The sequence below is a fragment of the Hyaena hyaena genome, unplaced genomic scaffold (genome assembly GCF_003009895.1).
Source record: "Hyaena hyaena isolate Hyena2069 unplaced genomic scaffold, ASM300989v1 scaffold_59, whole genome shotgun sequence".
Taxonomy (NCBI): domain Eukaryota; kingdom Metazoa; phylum Chordata; class Mammalia; order Carnivora; family Hyaenidae; genus Hyaena; species Hyaena hyaena.
Window position 1 is genome coordinate 1,645,643 of NW_024080691.1, and position 16,294 is coordinate 1,661,936.

Below are 16,294 nucleotides of genomic sequence, written 5' to 3' on the forward strand. Positions count from 1 at the left end.
TTAGGTGACTTGTTGTTTTAGGTAATAGTAGTGTGTTTATGTTTCTTCTACTACAAAATAGTGTATGTTTTTTTTAAGCTGTCGTCGTGAGGCATTCTCAATTGAGCAGCCCTGTGATGGTAAAATATGTTTACCAGATTACTTGGAGAATGAATGTGGTTTCCTATTAAAGGGTTTGGGGTTCGAGGGGTTAGCAAAAGTTGCCTCCAAAACCTTATTATTTCCTCTGTGTCTAATATGTCTGAATTTCTGCACCTGCCAGAGTAATTACAGTATACAGAATATGAGGCTAGCTTTCTCTGATAAGCAGGGAGATCTCAATCTAAAAGCTGATCAATGCCTCGCCCAGTGCCTGGCCCAGAGTAGGTGCCCATAAAATTTGACTATATTAGTGATTTATTGTCCCAAATTATAGACAGACATGTAGAAAAGTAGAAAGACTGTGGTACATTTGTTACCTGATCTAAGACATGCACTGAAAGCATTTGTTTTCCTTTAATCACTGATGTGGTCTTGCTTAGGTGAATTTTCCCTTTTTATTTTCTTTCTTACTAAGGAAAAGTAACATGAAGCTTCCAGATGAGTTTGTCTGTCACTGGTTCAAGCTTCTGCAGTGTGATTGACAGCTGTTCTTCACCAACCGGGGAATAATATTCCTAATTCTGCTGTGTTTGCTTTTGTTCTAGCTATTGTCCAAGGAGACACCTTAGAAGATATATATAATCAATGCAAGCTTGTTATTGAAGAGCAATCTGGGCCTTTCATCTGGATTCCCTCAAAGGAAAAGTTATAAATTAGCTACTGCACCTCCAACAATGACAGAAGAGCATTTAGAAGAACAAAATATATATAATATACTACTTGGAGGCTTTTATGTTTTTGTTGCATTTATGTTTTTGCAGTCAATGTGAATTCTTATGAATGTACAACACAAACTGTGTGAAGCCATGAAGGAAACGGAGGGCCCAAAGGGTGGGACAGAAAAGACATTGCAGTATGCAGGAAGGCTTTGGTTTGCTCAAAGTGCCAGGTGTAGGGATGAACCTCTGAAGGGCTTTCTGGCCAGGAGATGGGCAGCCTCCTCACCCCAGCAGATGTCGAGCTGATTTAGCTGCTGAGCTCTCTGTGTTTTTTGCTTTAAAGAAAAGTTGCCAGCACTTGAACTTCACCAACCTTCCCATTACCCACATCTGTAATTGGTACACTTTGAATTTTATAACTATGCACACCCTTTGATTTCTTAACAAGCGAAAGAAAGAAAGAAAGAAGGATAAAGGAAAGGAGTCCCTTTGGAGACGGCATAATAGCAGGGAAAGATAAGTGTGTAGTTTCTTGAAGTTTCTTGACTGGCATCTACAAAGACGAGCATTTCATAAAATTCACAAGTGTATGGAGGACTGACCTCACTGAGAGGAGGGGATTCCACCTGAGGTTAGCTTTATGATTGTTTATTGTCTATTTTGCCATTTATAAGCTGAAAGAAGGCACTACAGATGAGAATAATTTATACAATAAAAATATATCAAATGTATAGAAACGAATTTCTATAGGTTAAAAAAGTTTTGTGAAATATTTTGTAAAGACTAATTGAAAGACTAAATGTATGCACTATCAGCAGATGATCAAATTCAAGAATTGAAAGTTGCACTCTCCCTTTTGTTGCCAACGATCCATTAAGAACATCTGAGTTCCTTCCAAAGTCTGACAAAGACTTCCTCCTCACTGACCTCCCATGATCTCCCTTCCATATTAGTGACACACTCTCATGGAGCACATCCCTTAATGAGTTGCCCTCATGGGTATTTTTGGAAGATATTTGATTAATGCATTTTTAAGCTGATGGCTTTCAGACACAAACTCAGGCAAACGATATAAAGGGAAGTTTTTGCTTTCATCTTGTTAAACAACCTGGGCCTGCCATGCAAATAGATAGCTGAATAACTTGGTTCCTAGTTACTTACATGCAATTCTTAAAGGATCATTTAGTACTTTAGCCAACCATGAGTAATTAGGACTTTTTTTTTTTTTTGGTCTGTTTCACAAGTAACTGAGGGTTTTTGTAATAGCCAGAGATGGTACAGAGCCATGGAGAGATCTGTCCCAAGAAGCACTATTTCTTTGAGGAAGAGGGATGTACCTGATTGGGGGTGAGGGGTGCAGACTTTTGTTTCTGTGTACAGGGCAAAGAGACAGAACCACAAGAAAAGACAATTAACAACTTTGAGCTCAACCAGTTGAACTGCCTTTCTTGGGGTCTGCACCTGGACCGAGTTTATTTTTTAGCAATTATAATAATGGTGATTTAAAAAAAACCTCCCGAAGCCTATATCCCGCTTTAGAGCTGATGACGACATCAGCATTGCTTGTGCCCAAGGTGTTTAGAGAGAGACTTTTCAGTGATCTTAATAACCACTCAACTCTGGGTTCTATGCATGCCCAGACTAAGCCCCATCGCCTTATTCCTGGGGTACATCAGACCTGGCAGGGACTCTGCCACACTGTGCAGCAAACCAGCATGCAGGCTGGGATGGGAGAGCGAGAGATAGAGCCATCAGCAGTGATGGGGCTTCTTCACAGTAAGAACATCAGAGCTCAGAATGAGGGTCTCTTTCCAAAAACCAGTGTTATTCATCTTACACTAACTACCACTGTCTGCCTCCCTTCAGTCACCAAACCAAACACAGAAATGCAAAATTATGCATCTACCTAGAGTCTCGAGGCTGCCTTTGCCAACGGAAGGGCTAGCAATGCACTTTCCCTCTGATGAAAGTTAAATTTTTTGGAGACTTCCTTAAAGCATTCAAAATGTTTAAGATATGTCCGTGGCTGCGATTTGCCAAGTTTCAGGTCAAGGCCTACTTTCATCAATATTGCTGCCAGAAGTTTTCTGCCACCAGAATGCCATTCCTGATCCCAGCTCTATTTTTAGGCCACCATAATAACTTCTTTGGTTTCTCAACTGAGCATGCAACCATTTATTTAAAGGACTGTCATTAATGAGTAGATGTTTCCGCGGGTCGTGTGATGTGCTTTCCATTTAATATTAAGTATTGCTGTGGCTGAGTACAATCAAACTGATCCACCAACCCATGGTTTTGTAGTAATATAATTATTTATTTTCCTAGTGTAGATGCTTCCAGATTAGAATTGGCATTTGCACTGATTTTTTATGTAGATTTATATAAATATATATATACATATATATTTGCTTGAAGAATCACCAAGCCAATTGGTGAGAGGGTCTTTTCCTATAGAATTTACACCTCCATTTGTTTTGTTGTCTTGCGCTTCCCAATGTTGAGGTCTCTACGGCTCCAATGACTGGTGTATTTTGCAGCAAATCTGATGACTTGTATGGACACAGCAGGAAAGTTACCCAGATTACATCTGGTGCAAATGCACTTGGAGCCTGGGGCCAGACTGGTGCTAACACTGCAAACTTTGTCCGGAGCTCTCTCCAATCTGAAGGCTTGCTGGGGGCGCAACGTCACCTTCACATGCTGGGCCCTTTCCGAAAAGTGCCAGATCGTGTCACTGGTGCTATTTTTCATGCTCTGGTACAATGTGTAGCACCACGGGGGTCTCAGCTTTACCAAAATCAAAATCGCATTTGTCAGCTAATTGCAGGGGCATTTGTTTTTGCTCTCCTCCCACAGGATCTGTTGGCCATTTCTTTGCCGGCCTTCCTCCCACCACCCCACCCGCAGCCCCGAGTTCTCGGCTTGGCTCCTTCTGCCCAGTGAGCCCATCTTTTTGAAGCCGCACTCAGGTGCCTGTGAGCTGTCCTCGATCCTACTGCCAGCCCTTCCGGACCCCGAGCCAGGGAGAAACTCTCCACTCCCCGGGCTCTTGCCTCTGGTTTTTCCTCATTATTCACCTCTGCCCACCCCCTTCCATGTCGATCTCATTCCATCCCTTCTTGTGTACACCTCTCCTTTTCTCCTATTGGCCTGTCTTCCCTGAGTGTTGCCTTTCTTCTGTGTTCTCTCGTTTACTCCCTCCCCTTCACTCCCCTGTCTCTCCATCTCCTTTAGTTTCCCTTTCCGCTTCTCATTCCCCTTTCCCTTCCTGTCCTTCCTCTTCTCCTCACACCTTTTATCCTCTCCTCTCCCATACCCCACTCTGTAATATTTCTGTCCTATAAGGGCTCATGGCTGATTCGGACAGCAAGTCCATACACTGGACTGATGACACAATTCCTTTGGGTCACCATTTCACCCGCGCAGCCCAGAAAGCAAAGCTGAGCATGAGGTCCTGGGCTGGAGCCCGCTCCAGCACGCCTCACTGAGCCAGCCTGCACCGCTGCCCTGGCAGCGACGATGCATGAGCTCTGGGCATTGCCGGCACCTGGGTGCCTCTCTGCCTGAAGGCTGGTCCAAAGTGAGCCCACTCCCAGCATCATCCCGTGGCTCTGAGGACACTTCCTCTCTGTAAAGGCAGACTCTGGCCCCAAAATCATTTCTGACAGCAAAGCTCTTTCTTCTCATTGAAGCCATGCCATCGCCTTGATTTGGAGAGAGACATTTTTCTCCCCACTCATAAGCTTTTTTTCCCTCCATTTTCATGTGAAGCCCCCTCTGCTTTTCAGCTGGTGATTGCTCTGGTGAGATTGAATGGACTCGCTGGTGAAATAACATCTCTTTCTTTTCCTGTCTTGGTCCTGCCTAAATTCCTACAAAAGTATTTAAGTCAAGGACTCAGGCTAGCTCCTAAGTTTATCATACATAGTAATTTGTCACTCCTAGGGGGGAAAGGGGGACAGTTCTCTTAAAGCATGTGGAGTGACATGCTGACAACTGATTTGCCAGAGATCTCCCTACAAAATTCTGTGGATATGCATTTTACTTATGTGTATGTATGGTCTATGTGGTATGTATACCATTTATACACATACCACATCGGGTATGAATGAATGTGGATGGAAACCCACACACACACTCCAGTCTGTAAATATCCTTCCTCACTGAAAACTGTGCTTTGGAAATCATTTCTTGTACAGCTGTGCAGTTTCTTGTAGCAGCTGAGGACAAGCTGAGACAGGTGGATGATTTAGACAAAGAGCACCTAGAAGACAGAAAATAGAATCTCCCTAGCAACTCATGAGGACAGACAACCAAATGGCAAGGTTGACTCCCAATGGGATGGCAAACTTTTCTTCTCTCCTTTTTGAATTTGTGTTTCCTAAATGTGTCTTAACTTCTGAGTGCACCAGGCTGTACCCGTTAGATCCTTTCAAAATGACAGTTTTGTGCTTCTCTCTGACAGGATGTTTCTCCATCGAGCTGTAGTGCAGGATGGGAGGGAGGGGGGAAACACTCCTTGCCTGGGCTGGAGTTTACAGAGACACTGCACAGCTTACACTCCTGTTAAGTGTAAATATTCGACACTTCCATTCCATTTGTGTAAAAAATAAAGCACACACAATTATAAAATCGAGATGTATATTTCATACTCAGTGTGTCTGTGCATATTTATTGCGTATTTCTAGTTGCCAGCAGCGCCCCATTGTAAAAATGCTTGATAGAGTGTTTATAAACGTGTCATGGTTTTATTATAAGATATAAATATTAAAGCATTTTATACTTTATAGCAAATTATTTTCTCCCAAAGCATAATTTGTCTCGTTTCATAAAGAATAGAATCAATCATTTCTGTTGTCATCAAATTTATCTGATTTCAGAGCTAAAGTCTAGTGAGAGGAGGTTTGCTCTGAGAAACACTGGAACCACTGAGAGGAACTGAAAGTGGTACATTTGCACATCTTTAAATACATGGTTACTATCTTGCCTGCTTTTCATCAGGGTTTTACCAAGAGTGAACAATGTATTAAAAAGAGAGCGTTTTATGGGAGGTGCCTGGGTGGCTCAGTTAGGTAAGCTTCCAACTTTGGTCATAATCTCGTGGCCCATGACTTTGAACTCTGTGTCGGGCTCTGTGGTGACAGCTCAGAGCTTGGAGCCTACTTCAGATTCTGTCTCCCTCTCTCTCTCTCTGCTCCTTCCCCACTTGCACTTTCTCTCTCTCTCAAAAATAAAAAAAATTTAAAAAATTCTTAAAAAAAAAAAAAGACAGGTTTCTTTAAAGACCCTCACATTTGTGTGGAAAGAATTTGTTCCCCAGTTTCCAAACTATGAGATTCCAGAAGATGCTAATAATAGAGAAAAATTTTTTTCTTATCTAATACTTATGATGCAAAGAAAGGCACAGATTGGAAAGGAGATGTCACTATTCATGTACCCTGGGCCACAAAATATACCAACTCCAAAAATCTGAACGTGTCCCAAATGTCAGGTTTAGGAACCTGAATATGCCAGATAATATTCTAAATTCTTCCAGCTAGGTTAAACATATGCTTTGTCATATTGACATTTAGACAGCAGAGGTCTGACAGCTGAAGGACTGAAACAAAATCCTCCTGTGCAAAGAGTGAAATTTCCCCATTGAAGCAACCGCTGTGGAGTATGTTTTGCTTCACAATGAACTGTCACATAACCGGGTCAGTCATTTGGGAAACCAGACTTGTTGGTCATTACCATCCTGGCCATTGCTGCGAGCGCACACAGGTCTCCAGCAGGGCCCCTGTTGCTGTCCCTGGGGCTTGGCAGCAGTGAGCAGACAGCGTAAGAAGGCATTGACTGAGGCTGCAAGCCCAGTGCAGGCCTCACGTTTCAAAATTATTCAATTTTTAACATTTACACAGTTTTACCAGGTTTAGTATTCATGGTAACACTACACGAAAAAGCCAGATTCGCTCCAATGATGGGTTTGTTGATTCTGGGTGGGGGAAGCTAAAGGAGCTTGTGACTTTGTGTTTCTGTGTAAGTATTTTAAAAGTATGACCATCATAGGGGTGCCTGGCTGGCTCAGTCGGAGGAGCACACGACCCTTGATCTTGGCATTGTGAGTTCAAGCCTCACGTTGGGTGTACAGATTACTTAAAAATCGTTTTTAATAAAATGACCATTCTAAGGAGCACCTGGGTGGCTCAGCTGGTTAAGCTTCCAACTTCAGCTCAGGCATGATCTCACAGTTTGTGTGTTTGAGCCTGCCCCCCCCCCCCCCCCCCCCCCCCTTCAGGCTCTGTGCTGACAGCTCAGAGTCTGGAGCTGCTTTGGATTCCGTGTGTGTGTCTGTCTCTCTGCCCCTCCCCCACCCACAGTCTGTCTCTCTCTCAAAAATAAATAAACATTAAAGAAAAAATTTTTTAAATGACCATTCTACAAGTTTCAAAAACTAGAAGTGGACTGCACACCTCTGAACCTCAAAGGGTCTTGCTACAAATCTATGGTCTTTGTAGGTATTCTAAACCATCCAGTGACAGAATACAAAAGCCTCCCTGGGAACAAAGCTAAGAAACATCTACAGAGAGGCCACCAGCCTTCCCAGCACAACCAGACCCAGAGTCTCTGAAGTTGTCAGGGCACGATATCCTCTATGGGTCAGGACTGCCAGGGCTCATAACCCCACTAACTGCTCTCCGAAACTCACTTTTCCCTTAGGGACGTGTCAGAAGACATTATTGCTCTCATGAAACTGATCCACTCCCCCTTCTAATGTTACAACCTGTGTCAAGTCCACACCCTGTCCCCAGTTCCCCTCAGCACAGCTGGGACAACGCTAGAATACTTTGATTACTCTGTAATTATAAAATCACCTTAGATGCAGCTTATGATGTAGGAGGTGTGGGAAGATGTGAGAACCTTCAGTTCTAACAAGCTCCCGAGTGCTACTGATACTGGAGTAGCACTAGATTCTAAGTGTTTTTCAAACTCATGCCGATCACCCACCAGAAGTTCAGAAAACCAGCATTTTTTAAAAATGAAATAGAAATTAGAGGACCTCTCGTGTCAGTAAGGATAAATACTGTTTCGTATCAACAGGCTCAGAAATACAGAGAACAAATGGGAGGGAGATGAGAGGATAAGCAAAACAGACGAAGAGGGTTAAGAAGTATAAACTTCCAGCTGTAAAACAAAGAAGTCACAGGAATGAAAAGCGCAACACAGGAAGTATAGTCAATCATATTGTGATAACTCCATATAAGGGCTACATGTATCATGGTGAGCATTTCATAATGTATATAATGGTCAAATCACTATGTTGTACACCTGGAACAAATATTATGTCAACTACACTTCAATTTAAGAAAATTAAAATAGCATATTAATACCAAAAAAAAAAGAAGAAGAAGAAGAAGAAGAGCAGATCCAGGCGAAAGCACATAAAAGCTCTCTCCAAATACCTGCAGGGTTCATATACTTGTGTGTGGCCTCAGAGGGCTAAACTGAGATCAATGAAAGGATAAGTTCCTAGGATGTAGATAACAGCTCATCCTGAGATTTAAGCCTTGGAGCTGGCTAAACAAATGGAGGCGATGCACTCCCGGCCAATGTAAATATTCAGCAGACTAGTCCGGGACCTCAGAAGTACCTCCAACTTTGACTCACTGCAGTTTTAAAGGTACCTCCGCTTTCCCTTCATACATTCTCCTATTGATGGGACTTGCACAGAGCAGAATAGTAGGTATCCTGCCATTTGCATTATGCATAGTAAGTGATGAATAAATATGTATTGCGGCACCTGGGTGGTTCAATCAGTTAGGTATCCGACTTCTGCTCAGGTCATGATCTCACAGTTGGTGGGTTCGAGCGCCGTTTCGGTCTCTGCACTGACAGTGCACAGCCTGCTTCAGATCCTCTGTCTCCCCACTCTCTCACTTATCCTCTCCGGCTCTTGTGCTTTCTCTCTTTCACTCTCAAAAATAAAGATTTTTTTTAACTGTCAAATTCCTGGGGCATCTGTGTGGCTCAGTTGTTTGAGCATCCAACTGTTGATTTCAAGTCAGGTCATAATCTCAGGGTCATGGGATCGAGTCCCACATCGGGCTCCACACTGCTTGAGGAGCCTGCTTAAGATTCTCTCTCTCTCCTCCTCTGTTCCTCTCGCTCTATCTCACTCACTCTAAGGGAAGAAAAAGTCAAATTTCTTGTCACTCTAAATAACAGTTTACAACCAATTTTTTCTTAGTAATGGAGTTAGAGTCCCTCAGATCAAAACAGTTGATTTGATTCAACAAAAATATAAAGACAGCGAGTTAAAAAGTTGGATCCTAAATGGATTGTTTGATTTGTCATGGGCCACACCTGTTTCATTGATAGTCTCCTTTCTGCAGAAATTCAGTGTGCCACTATGGGATTTTATCTGGGAGTTCTAGTATAAATAACCCCTCCCCACCCCCCATGAAGGAAATCTCTCCCAAACAAGTTTCTTTTCACAATGTTACTTATCCTAATTAACTATAGCCACTAAATCTGGCTTTATTTTTTTCCTTAATAATTGGTGGTTTGATTTTGACTGTTTAAAATTCTTCGGGGGCTCCTAGGTGGCTTAGTCAGTTAAGCATCAGACTCTTGGTCTCAGGATCATGAATTCAAGCCCAGCATTGGGCTCCACAATGGGCATGGAGCCTACCTTAAAAAAAAAATCTTCAGACTATAAAGTTATAGGAATGTATATCCTATTTTAAACTTGGGTCAATAAACATTAAATTTGGAGAATTTAAACCAACATTTCATGCAAGAATGGCTAGCAATTGCTTAATTTAAAATGCCCTACAAGGAAAACATTTTCAAAGAAGCTGGCATCTTGTATTATTTATTTATCTAGTTGTCATTCCTTACATAGGCTCTTGCCTGGAGCCAGGCTCTATTTAGATGATAGAATAAAAACATGAATGTACAGGGCATAGCCTGTCTTCTAAAAGAATACAAGCCTACTAGCTGAGACTAAAAAAAAGATAATTAAAGCAGAGAAGTTTTAAAACAGACCAGTGAGTGCATAAAGGGTGGCCATATGTACACCTGTTCAGGATTTGCCCCATTTCTTACACCCTAGAAAGAACCTGTATGGCAAAATTGAGTCTTTTCTCTGGCTTTCCTGAATCTGTTAACTTCTCCCCACCACCCCCCATATCTCATCCCACACTGTAAGCCCCACACAACAGTTTTTTGTTTGTTTGTTGTTTTGTTTTTGGGGATTTTTTTTTGTTATAATGCAAGTGCTTTAAGATTTTAGATGGCAAAGGCATCCACTTAAAGCCAGCTGTCTCCAATAAACACCTTACCAGCTACAACACTAGATAAAGAGCCAGGCCTAACCCCATCCCCAAATTTGCTTTGAGACATCTCTCATTGTGTTAGATAACTGATCTTTTGAACGATTGTGGCTCCCTTCCAGAGCTTTAATTCCTGCTCTTACATTTTAAATTTATCTATAAAGAGTGAACCTGCAAAACTCGAGACACCCCACCCTTTCACCCTCCTCCTCACAGTCTCCTTCTGTGGCCCCAGGCATGCCGGCAACCCCCAGGATAGGTGAGTATTAAACCCTGTCCTTTCAAAGTTTCCTGGTGGTTACGGCTGACAGTGTTTTGCAATCACCGTAAGAACCACAACGGTCAGTCCACTCCAACATTGGTTCAGAAAAGGAAACGTCTGTGGAGATTCTCTGTGGACCAACCCAAGAGCTTGATGGAAATACAGACTTTCAGGCACTATCCTAGACTTTCTGAGTCAAAATCTGCATTTTGATAAGATTCATGAGTGTGTGCATGCAAGCTAAAGCTTATGACACACTAGTTTACAAAACTGAATCAACTATGAAGAAAGGGGCATTGGGGAAAATTTTTTTCATTTTAATAGAGTTACTAACTAAAAAAGCAAATAACAGAAAAGGAGAATAAAGATATCTCTGGGGATAAGCAAGTAACTTGGTGGCATCCTTCTCAAACATAGGAACCCCCCAGTCTCTTAATTACCCCAGTATGGGGGAAGGGGGACTGCAAAAGTCATACATGAAAGTACTTTATCCAGGTACTTGATCAAAGTTTAAATCCAGGACTGTCTCCACTGCACCAACTGAGGAGGCAATCCTTGGCACCAACCTCTAAGGACAGCAAAGTGAGAATCCAACATCAACGTAAGAAACAGAATTGAAACCAGGAGACCTGGGTTCGAATTCTGACTCTACTCTTTACTTGCCACATGACTTTTGATGAGGGCCTTAACATATCCAAGGGCCAACATTCTCACTGAAACTTGATGATATTAGCATCTCCTATAAGGAGAAAACTGTTATGAAGAAATACATGGAAATCACCTGGTATGGATTAGGCATTCAACAAGTGTTAGCTGTCATTATTATATTTATTCACTGATCCTTGGACATTGTGAAAGAGACGAGGCCAATTGCTTCCCCATTTTTAGAGGCCGAATAAATCAGGGTTTAGGGAAGAGGGAGTCTCCCCCAAGTTGACACGCTGGCAGCAGAGCTGGGTCTCAAGTTCATGCTTCAGCTTCTCTTGTTCAATGTCCATTATGGCTGCACCAGACAGGATTTGTGAATGTTAACTAAGGATCTGATTTGGAGCAGTGATTACCAGGGAAGGTCCAGAAGGCTTGTCTGATGGACAAGCAGATAGCCATCTGCCTCCTACATGGGTTACCTGTACCCCTGCCCCGTGAGGAATGCGTCACTCTGTCAAAAGGCAAAGATGTTATCAGGAAAGGACCTCTCAACAAGGATGAATGCAGGAATTAGCTTAACGAACGACATGACCAGAACTGAAAGGCAAGAAAAGGAAGGCTTTTAAAAGTGGACAAAATATTCTTATTTTTAAGTTTATGTATGTATTTTGAGAAAGAGAGGGTGCTAAAGCAAAAGTGTGAGTGAGGAGGGGCAGAAAGAAAGAGAGAGAATCCCAAGCAGGCTCCATGCTCAGTGCTGAACCCAAGAGGATGGGGGCCCTTGATCTCACAAATGGTGGGATCATGACCTGAGCAGAAATCAAGAGTCAGATGCTTAACCAACTGAGCCACCCAGGCACTACAGAGTGGATGAACTATTCTTAGAGTGAGGCCAGAGAGCACTTTATCTGGCCTTCTGTGGCAAGAGGGAGGAGGAAACAGAGGAAGGGAGGTTGGGGATAGAGGAAGGGAAGGGAAGGAAAGGAAGCTATCAAGAACTTTCCCTGTGCTGGGCACAGAACCTCAGATTTCATATTATTTCATTGCTGCTACAACTCTGTGACAAAGGCATTATTGCTCCCAGACAATAAATAAACAGGTTTGAAACTTTAAAAGAATTTTCCCAGTTATGACATGAAAGGGACAAAAAACGATGCTGATTTATCAGGAGTGTTTTCTACCACGCCACATGTTGCAAAGTCATTTTTAAAAAAAACTATTTTAAAATAGTTTTAGATTAATAGAAAAAGTAAAAAACAGTACAGAGGATTCCCATACTGTAGTAGGGTCCCCTTCCAAAGGAAAGAAAAAAACCTCAAGGCAACCTGGCTATACGCATATGTGACAACATCCCTCATCGTGAGACCAGACGGCATGTTTGTGTGTTACCATATATGGGAGACAAAGAAGTAAAAAATATATAAAAATCATGCCACATGGCATTTGAGTGCTCAGTTCTTTGAGTACAAATCTAACTGAGTGGTGCAGGCAGGAATAAAGTTGCTTCCTACAAAGAAAAATCTCAGTGTCAGGACTCTGTGTGACAATCCTGCTACAATATAACCACCAACCAGTTTCTTGTATTGTTAACTACTTGTCCTGATTACTTGAAGCAATGCTTATAATGTGTTATTAACTCAAGTCCATACTTGATTCAGATTTCCTTCATTTTGACCTTTTTCTCCTCCTGGATCCCATTCAGGATACCATATTACATTTAGTCATCATGTCTCCTTAGTTCTCTTGGCTGTAGTACTTTCTCAGATTTCACTTGTTTTGCTTTTTAAGTTTATTTATTTATTTTGAGAGAGAGATAGCACAAGCAGAGGAGTAGAGAGAGAGGAAGAGAGAGAATCCCAAGCAGGGTCCACAGGGTCCATGTTGTTAGCACAGAGCCCCCAGCTCAGGGTTTGATCTCACAAACTGTGATATCATGAACTGAGTGGAAATCAAGAGTCACATGCTTAACTGACTGAGCCACCCAGACACACCAGATTTCCCTTGTTCTGGAAGACCTTGACAGTGCAGAGGAGTGCTAGTGAGGTATTTTATAGAATGCCCCTCACTTGGGCTCTGTTTGATGTTTTCTCATGATTAGACTGGAGTTACGGGTTTGGGGAAGGAACACCACAGAGCTGAAATGTCAGTGCATCATATCAAGGGTATATGACTTAATCACTGTTGATGTTATTAACCATTTTGTCCTGGCTGGGTATTCTTCTTCAAGTTTTTCTCTGTAAAGTTACCTTTATCCCCTGTTCATGCTATATTCTTTGGAAGGAAGTCACTGTGCACAGTTCACCCTTAATTAGTAAGAACTTATGCTTCAAATTCTTGAAGGCAAAGTAGCGTGGGAGGTTTGTCTATTCTTTTCCATTTATTTATTCAATTATTTGTTTATATCATCAGAGACTTATAAATATTTTATAATTTGGGTTGTAACTCAATACGACTTTATTTTGTTACTCAAATTGTTTCAGCTTTGGCAATTAAGACTGCTTTCATTTGGCTCCTGGGTTCCCTTCACATATTCCCATCAATGTGGGGTTTTTTTTTTTAATTCTTCCTTACTTTCTGGCTCTATGAGAGGCCCAAGCTCATTTTGTGCTTTTTTTTTTTGCCTGAATCCCAAAATGAGCCACTTTTCTAAGGTACCCTGTTTCCTTTTATTGGAGAATAATATTAGAAACTGGGAACTTGGAGCTAAATGTGCTCACAGCTACTAGGGTGTCATTTCTCAGGCTGGCAGAGCAAGGCGATAAATGTGTATATATTATATTTATACACATACCTACAATATTTCCAAATGTAACCATCTGTATCTATATTAAGCTAAGCATGAGTTCATACTGATGTTCTTATCCGTTACCACATGGATTATCCAGCCTTATCCCTTTGCTTGTCTATAGCCTCCAACAGTGAGAAACCTAATAGCAATCATTTTTCATCTCTATTTCATTCTGACTAGCTGATCGAGGGTAGGACCCTCTGCTCAAGAAAGTCAAAAAGAACCTTCTAATCTCTCACATTGCGACTTTTTATTGGTCTCTTGATTATCTCAGGCTCCCACTACTCCTTTCCAAATTGATGATAAACATCTAGGATATCTCCCATCCAAAACATGGAAAAATAGAAAGTAACTAATTTAAAGAGCAACAAATCCCACCTCATATGAGAGAGAGAATTTTCAGTCAAAAATTCGAGGGTTCAAATTATTTCATTCTTTACTATCATTGTAGTTGATTAGTTCTGAGTCTTCAACTTGCTTTGTATCCCAATCATATTTAGATGAGCTCAAATACAGTCATTTATCCAATGATCTAGAATTCTCGAATCTCTTGCCCCTGCTTCCCACAGTCTCCACAGATGGCATCTGGGTTCCAAGGTGTTTGTATCACTTAACAGCATCATGAGGGGTTAGTTTCTGCTCCCCAAACCTTACCAGAGTCTCCTGCTCCCACTCACTGCCAATGCAATGGTCCCATCTGTCTCTTTGTCTCCTCTGGCTCAACTCCCTTTTGGATCATTCTTGAAAAGGCCTTAGCAAAAAGGAAAGATGACATTTTCCACAAGCAAATTGTGAATTCTGTATCATGTTGCTTGGGTAAGTTAGGATTCTTTAGTCAAAGGTGTAAGAGGAAATATTTTGGAAAATATTAATGCAGACTAACATCCACATAAGCTGGTCATCTCCATTGCCAAGTTTCTCACCTTTCTTGGCACAAGGTAGGGAATAGGGTTGACAGAGGGGGAATTGGATTTTTAAAGAAGGAATATAAAGAAAGGTGGTAATCAGTTACTGACATTTTTATTTATTTAATTTTTTTTATTTTTTCTTAGTTTATTGTTAAGTTGGTTTCCATATAACACCCATTGCTCATCCCAACAAGTGCCCTCCTCCATGCCCATCACCTGCCTTCCCCTCTCCCCCACTCGCATCAGCCCTCAGTTTGTTCTCGGTATTCAAGAGTCTCTCATGGTTTGCCTCCCTCCCTCTCCCCAAGTATTTTTCCCCTTCCCCTCCCCCATGGTCCTCCGTTAAGTTGCTCCTGATCCACCTATATGTGAAAACATGGTATCTGTCCTTCTGTGCCTGACTTATTTCGCTCAGCATAACACCCTCAAGTTCCATCCACGTTGCTACACATGGTCAGATTTCATTCTTTCTCATTGCCATGAAGTATTCTACTGTATAGATAAACCACATCTTCTTGATCCATTCATCAGTTGATGGACACTTAGGCTCTTTCCATGATTTGGCTATTGTTGAGAGTGCTGCTATGAACATTTGGGTACATGTGCCCCTATGCATCAGCACTTCTGTATCCCTTGAGTAAATTCCTAGAGTGCTATTGCTGGGTCACAGGGGAGTTCTATTGTTAATTTTTTGAGAAACCTCCCCATTGTTTTCCAGAGGGGCTGCACCAGTTTGCATTCCCACCAACAGTGTAGGAGGGTGCCCATTTCTCCACATCCTCGCCAGCATCTAGAGTCTCCCGATTTGTTCATTTTTGCCACTCTGACTGGCATGAGGTTGTATCTCAGTGTGGTTTTGATTTGTATTTCCCTGATGATGAGGGATGCTGAGTATTTCATGTGTCTGTGGGCCATCTGGATGTCCTCTTTGGAGAAGTGTCTGTTCATATCTTCTGCTCATTTCTTCACTGGATTATTTGTTTTTTGGATGTGGAGTTTGGTGAGTTCCTCATAGATTTTGGAACTAGCTCTTTCTCTCATATGTCATTTGCAACTATCTTTTCCCATTCCATCCATTGTCTATTACTTTTATGGATTGTTTCCTTTGCCATGCAGAAGCTTTTTATCTTTATGAGGTCCAAATAGTTCATTTTTACTCTTGATTCCTTTGACTTTGGGGATGTGTCAAGTAAGAAATTGCTGCCGTTGAGGTCAAGGAGGTTGTTTCCTGCTTTCTCCTCTAGGGTTTTGATGGTTTCCTGTCTCACATTCAGGTCCTTTATCCATTTTGAGTTTATTTTTGTGTATGGTATGAGAAAGTAATCTAGTTTCATTCTTCTGCGTGTTGCCGTCCAGTTTTCCCAGCGCCATCTGTTAAAGAGGCCGTCTATTTTCCATTGGATACTCTTTCTCTCTTTGTCACAGATTGGTTGGTCATACATTTGTGGGTCCAGTTCTGAGTTCTCAGTTCTATTCCATTGGTCTATGTGTCTGTTTTTGTGCCAATACCATACTGCCTTGATGATGACAGCTTTGTAGTAGAGGCTAAAGTCTGGGATGGTGATGCCTCCCGT

At 41.8% G+C, this 16,294-nt stretch overlaps 1 protein-coding gene across 10 annotated transcripts in view; it reads left to right on the forward strand.

The window, feature by feature from the left end:
* Window positions 1-5,451, forward strand: part of DLG2 (discs large MAGUK scaffold protein 2) — a 1,380,463-nt gene extending 1,375,012 nt beyond the window's left edge. For all 10 annotated transcript variants that reach the window (XM_039231798.1, XM_039231799.1, XM_039231801.1 and 7 more), the window contains one exon: window positions 687-5,451. In XM_039231798.1, the coding sequence (XP_039087729.1) occupies window positions 687-793 (107 nt within the window). In that variant the 3' untranslated portion in view covers window positions 794-5,451. The remainder of the gene's footprint in view (window positions 1-686) is intronic.
* The last annotated feature ends 10,843 nt before the right edge of the window (window positions 5,452-16,294 follow it).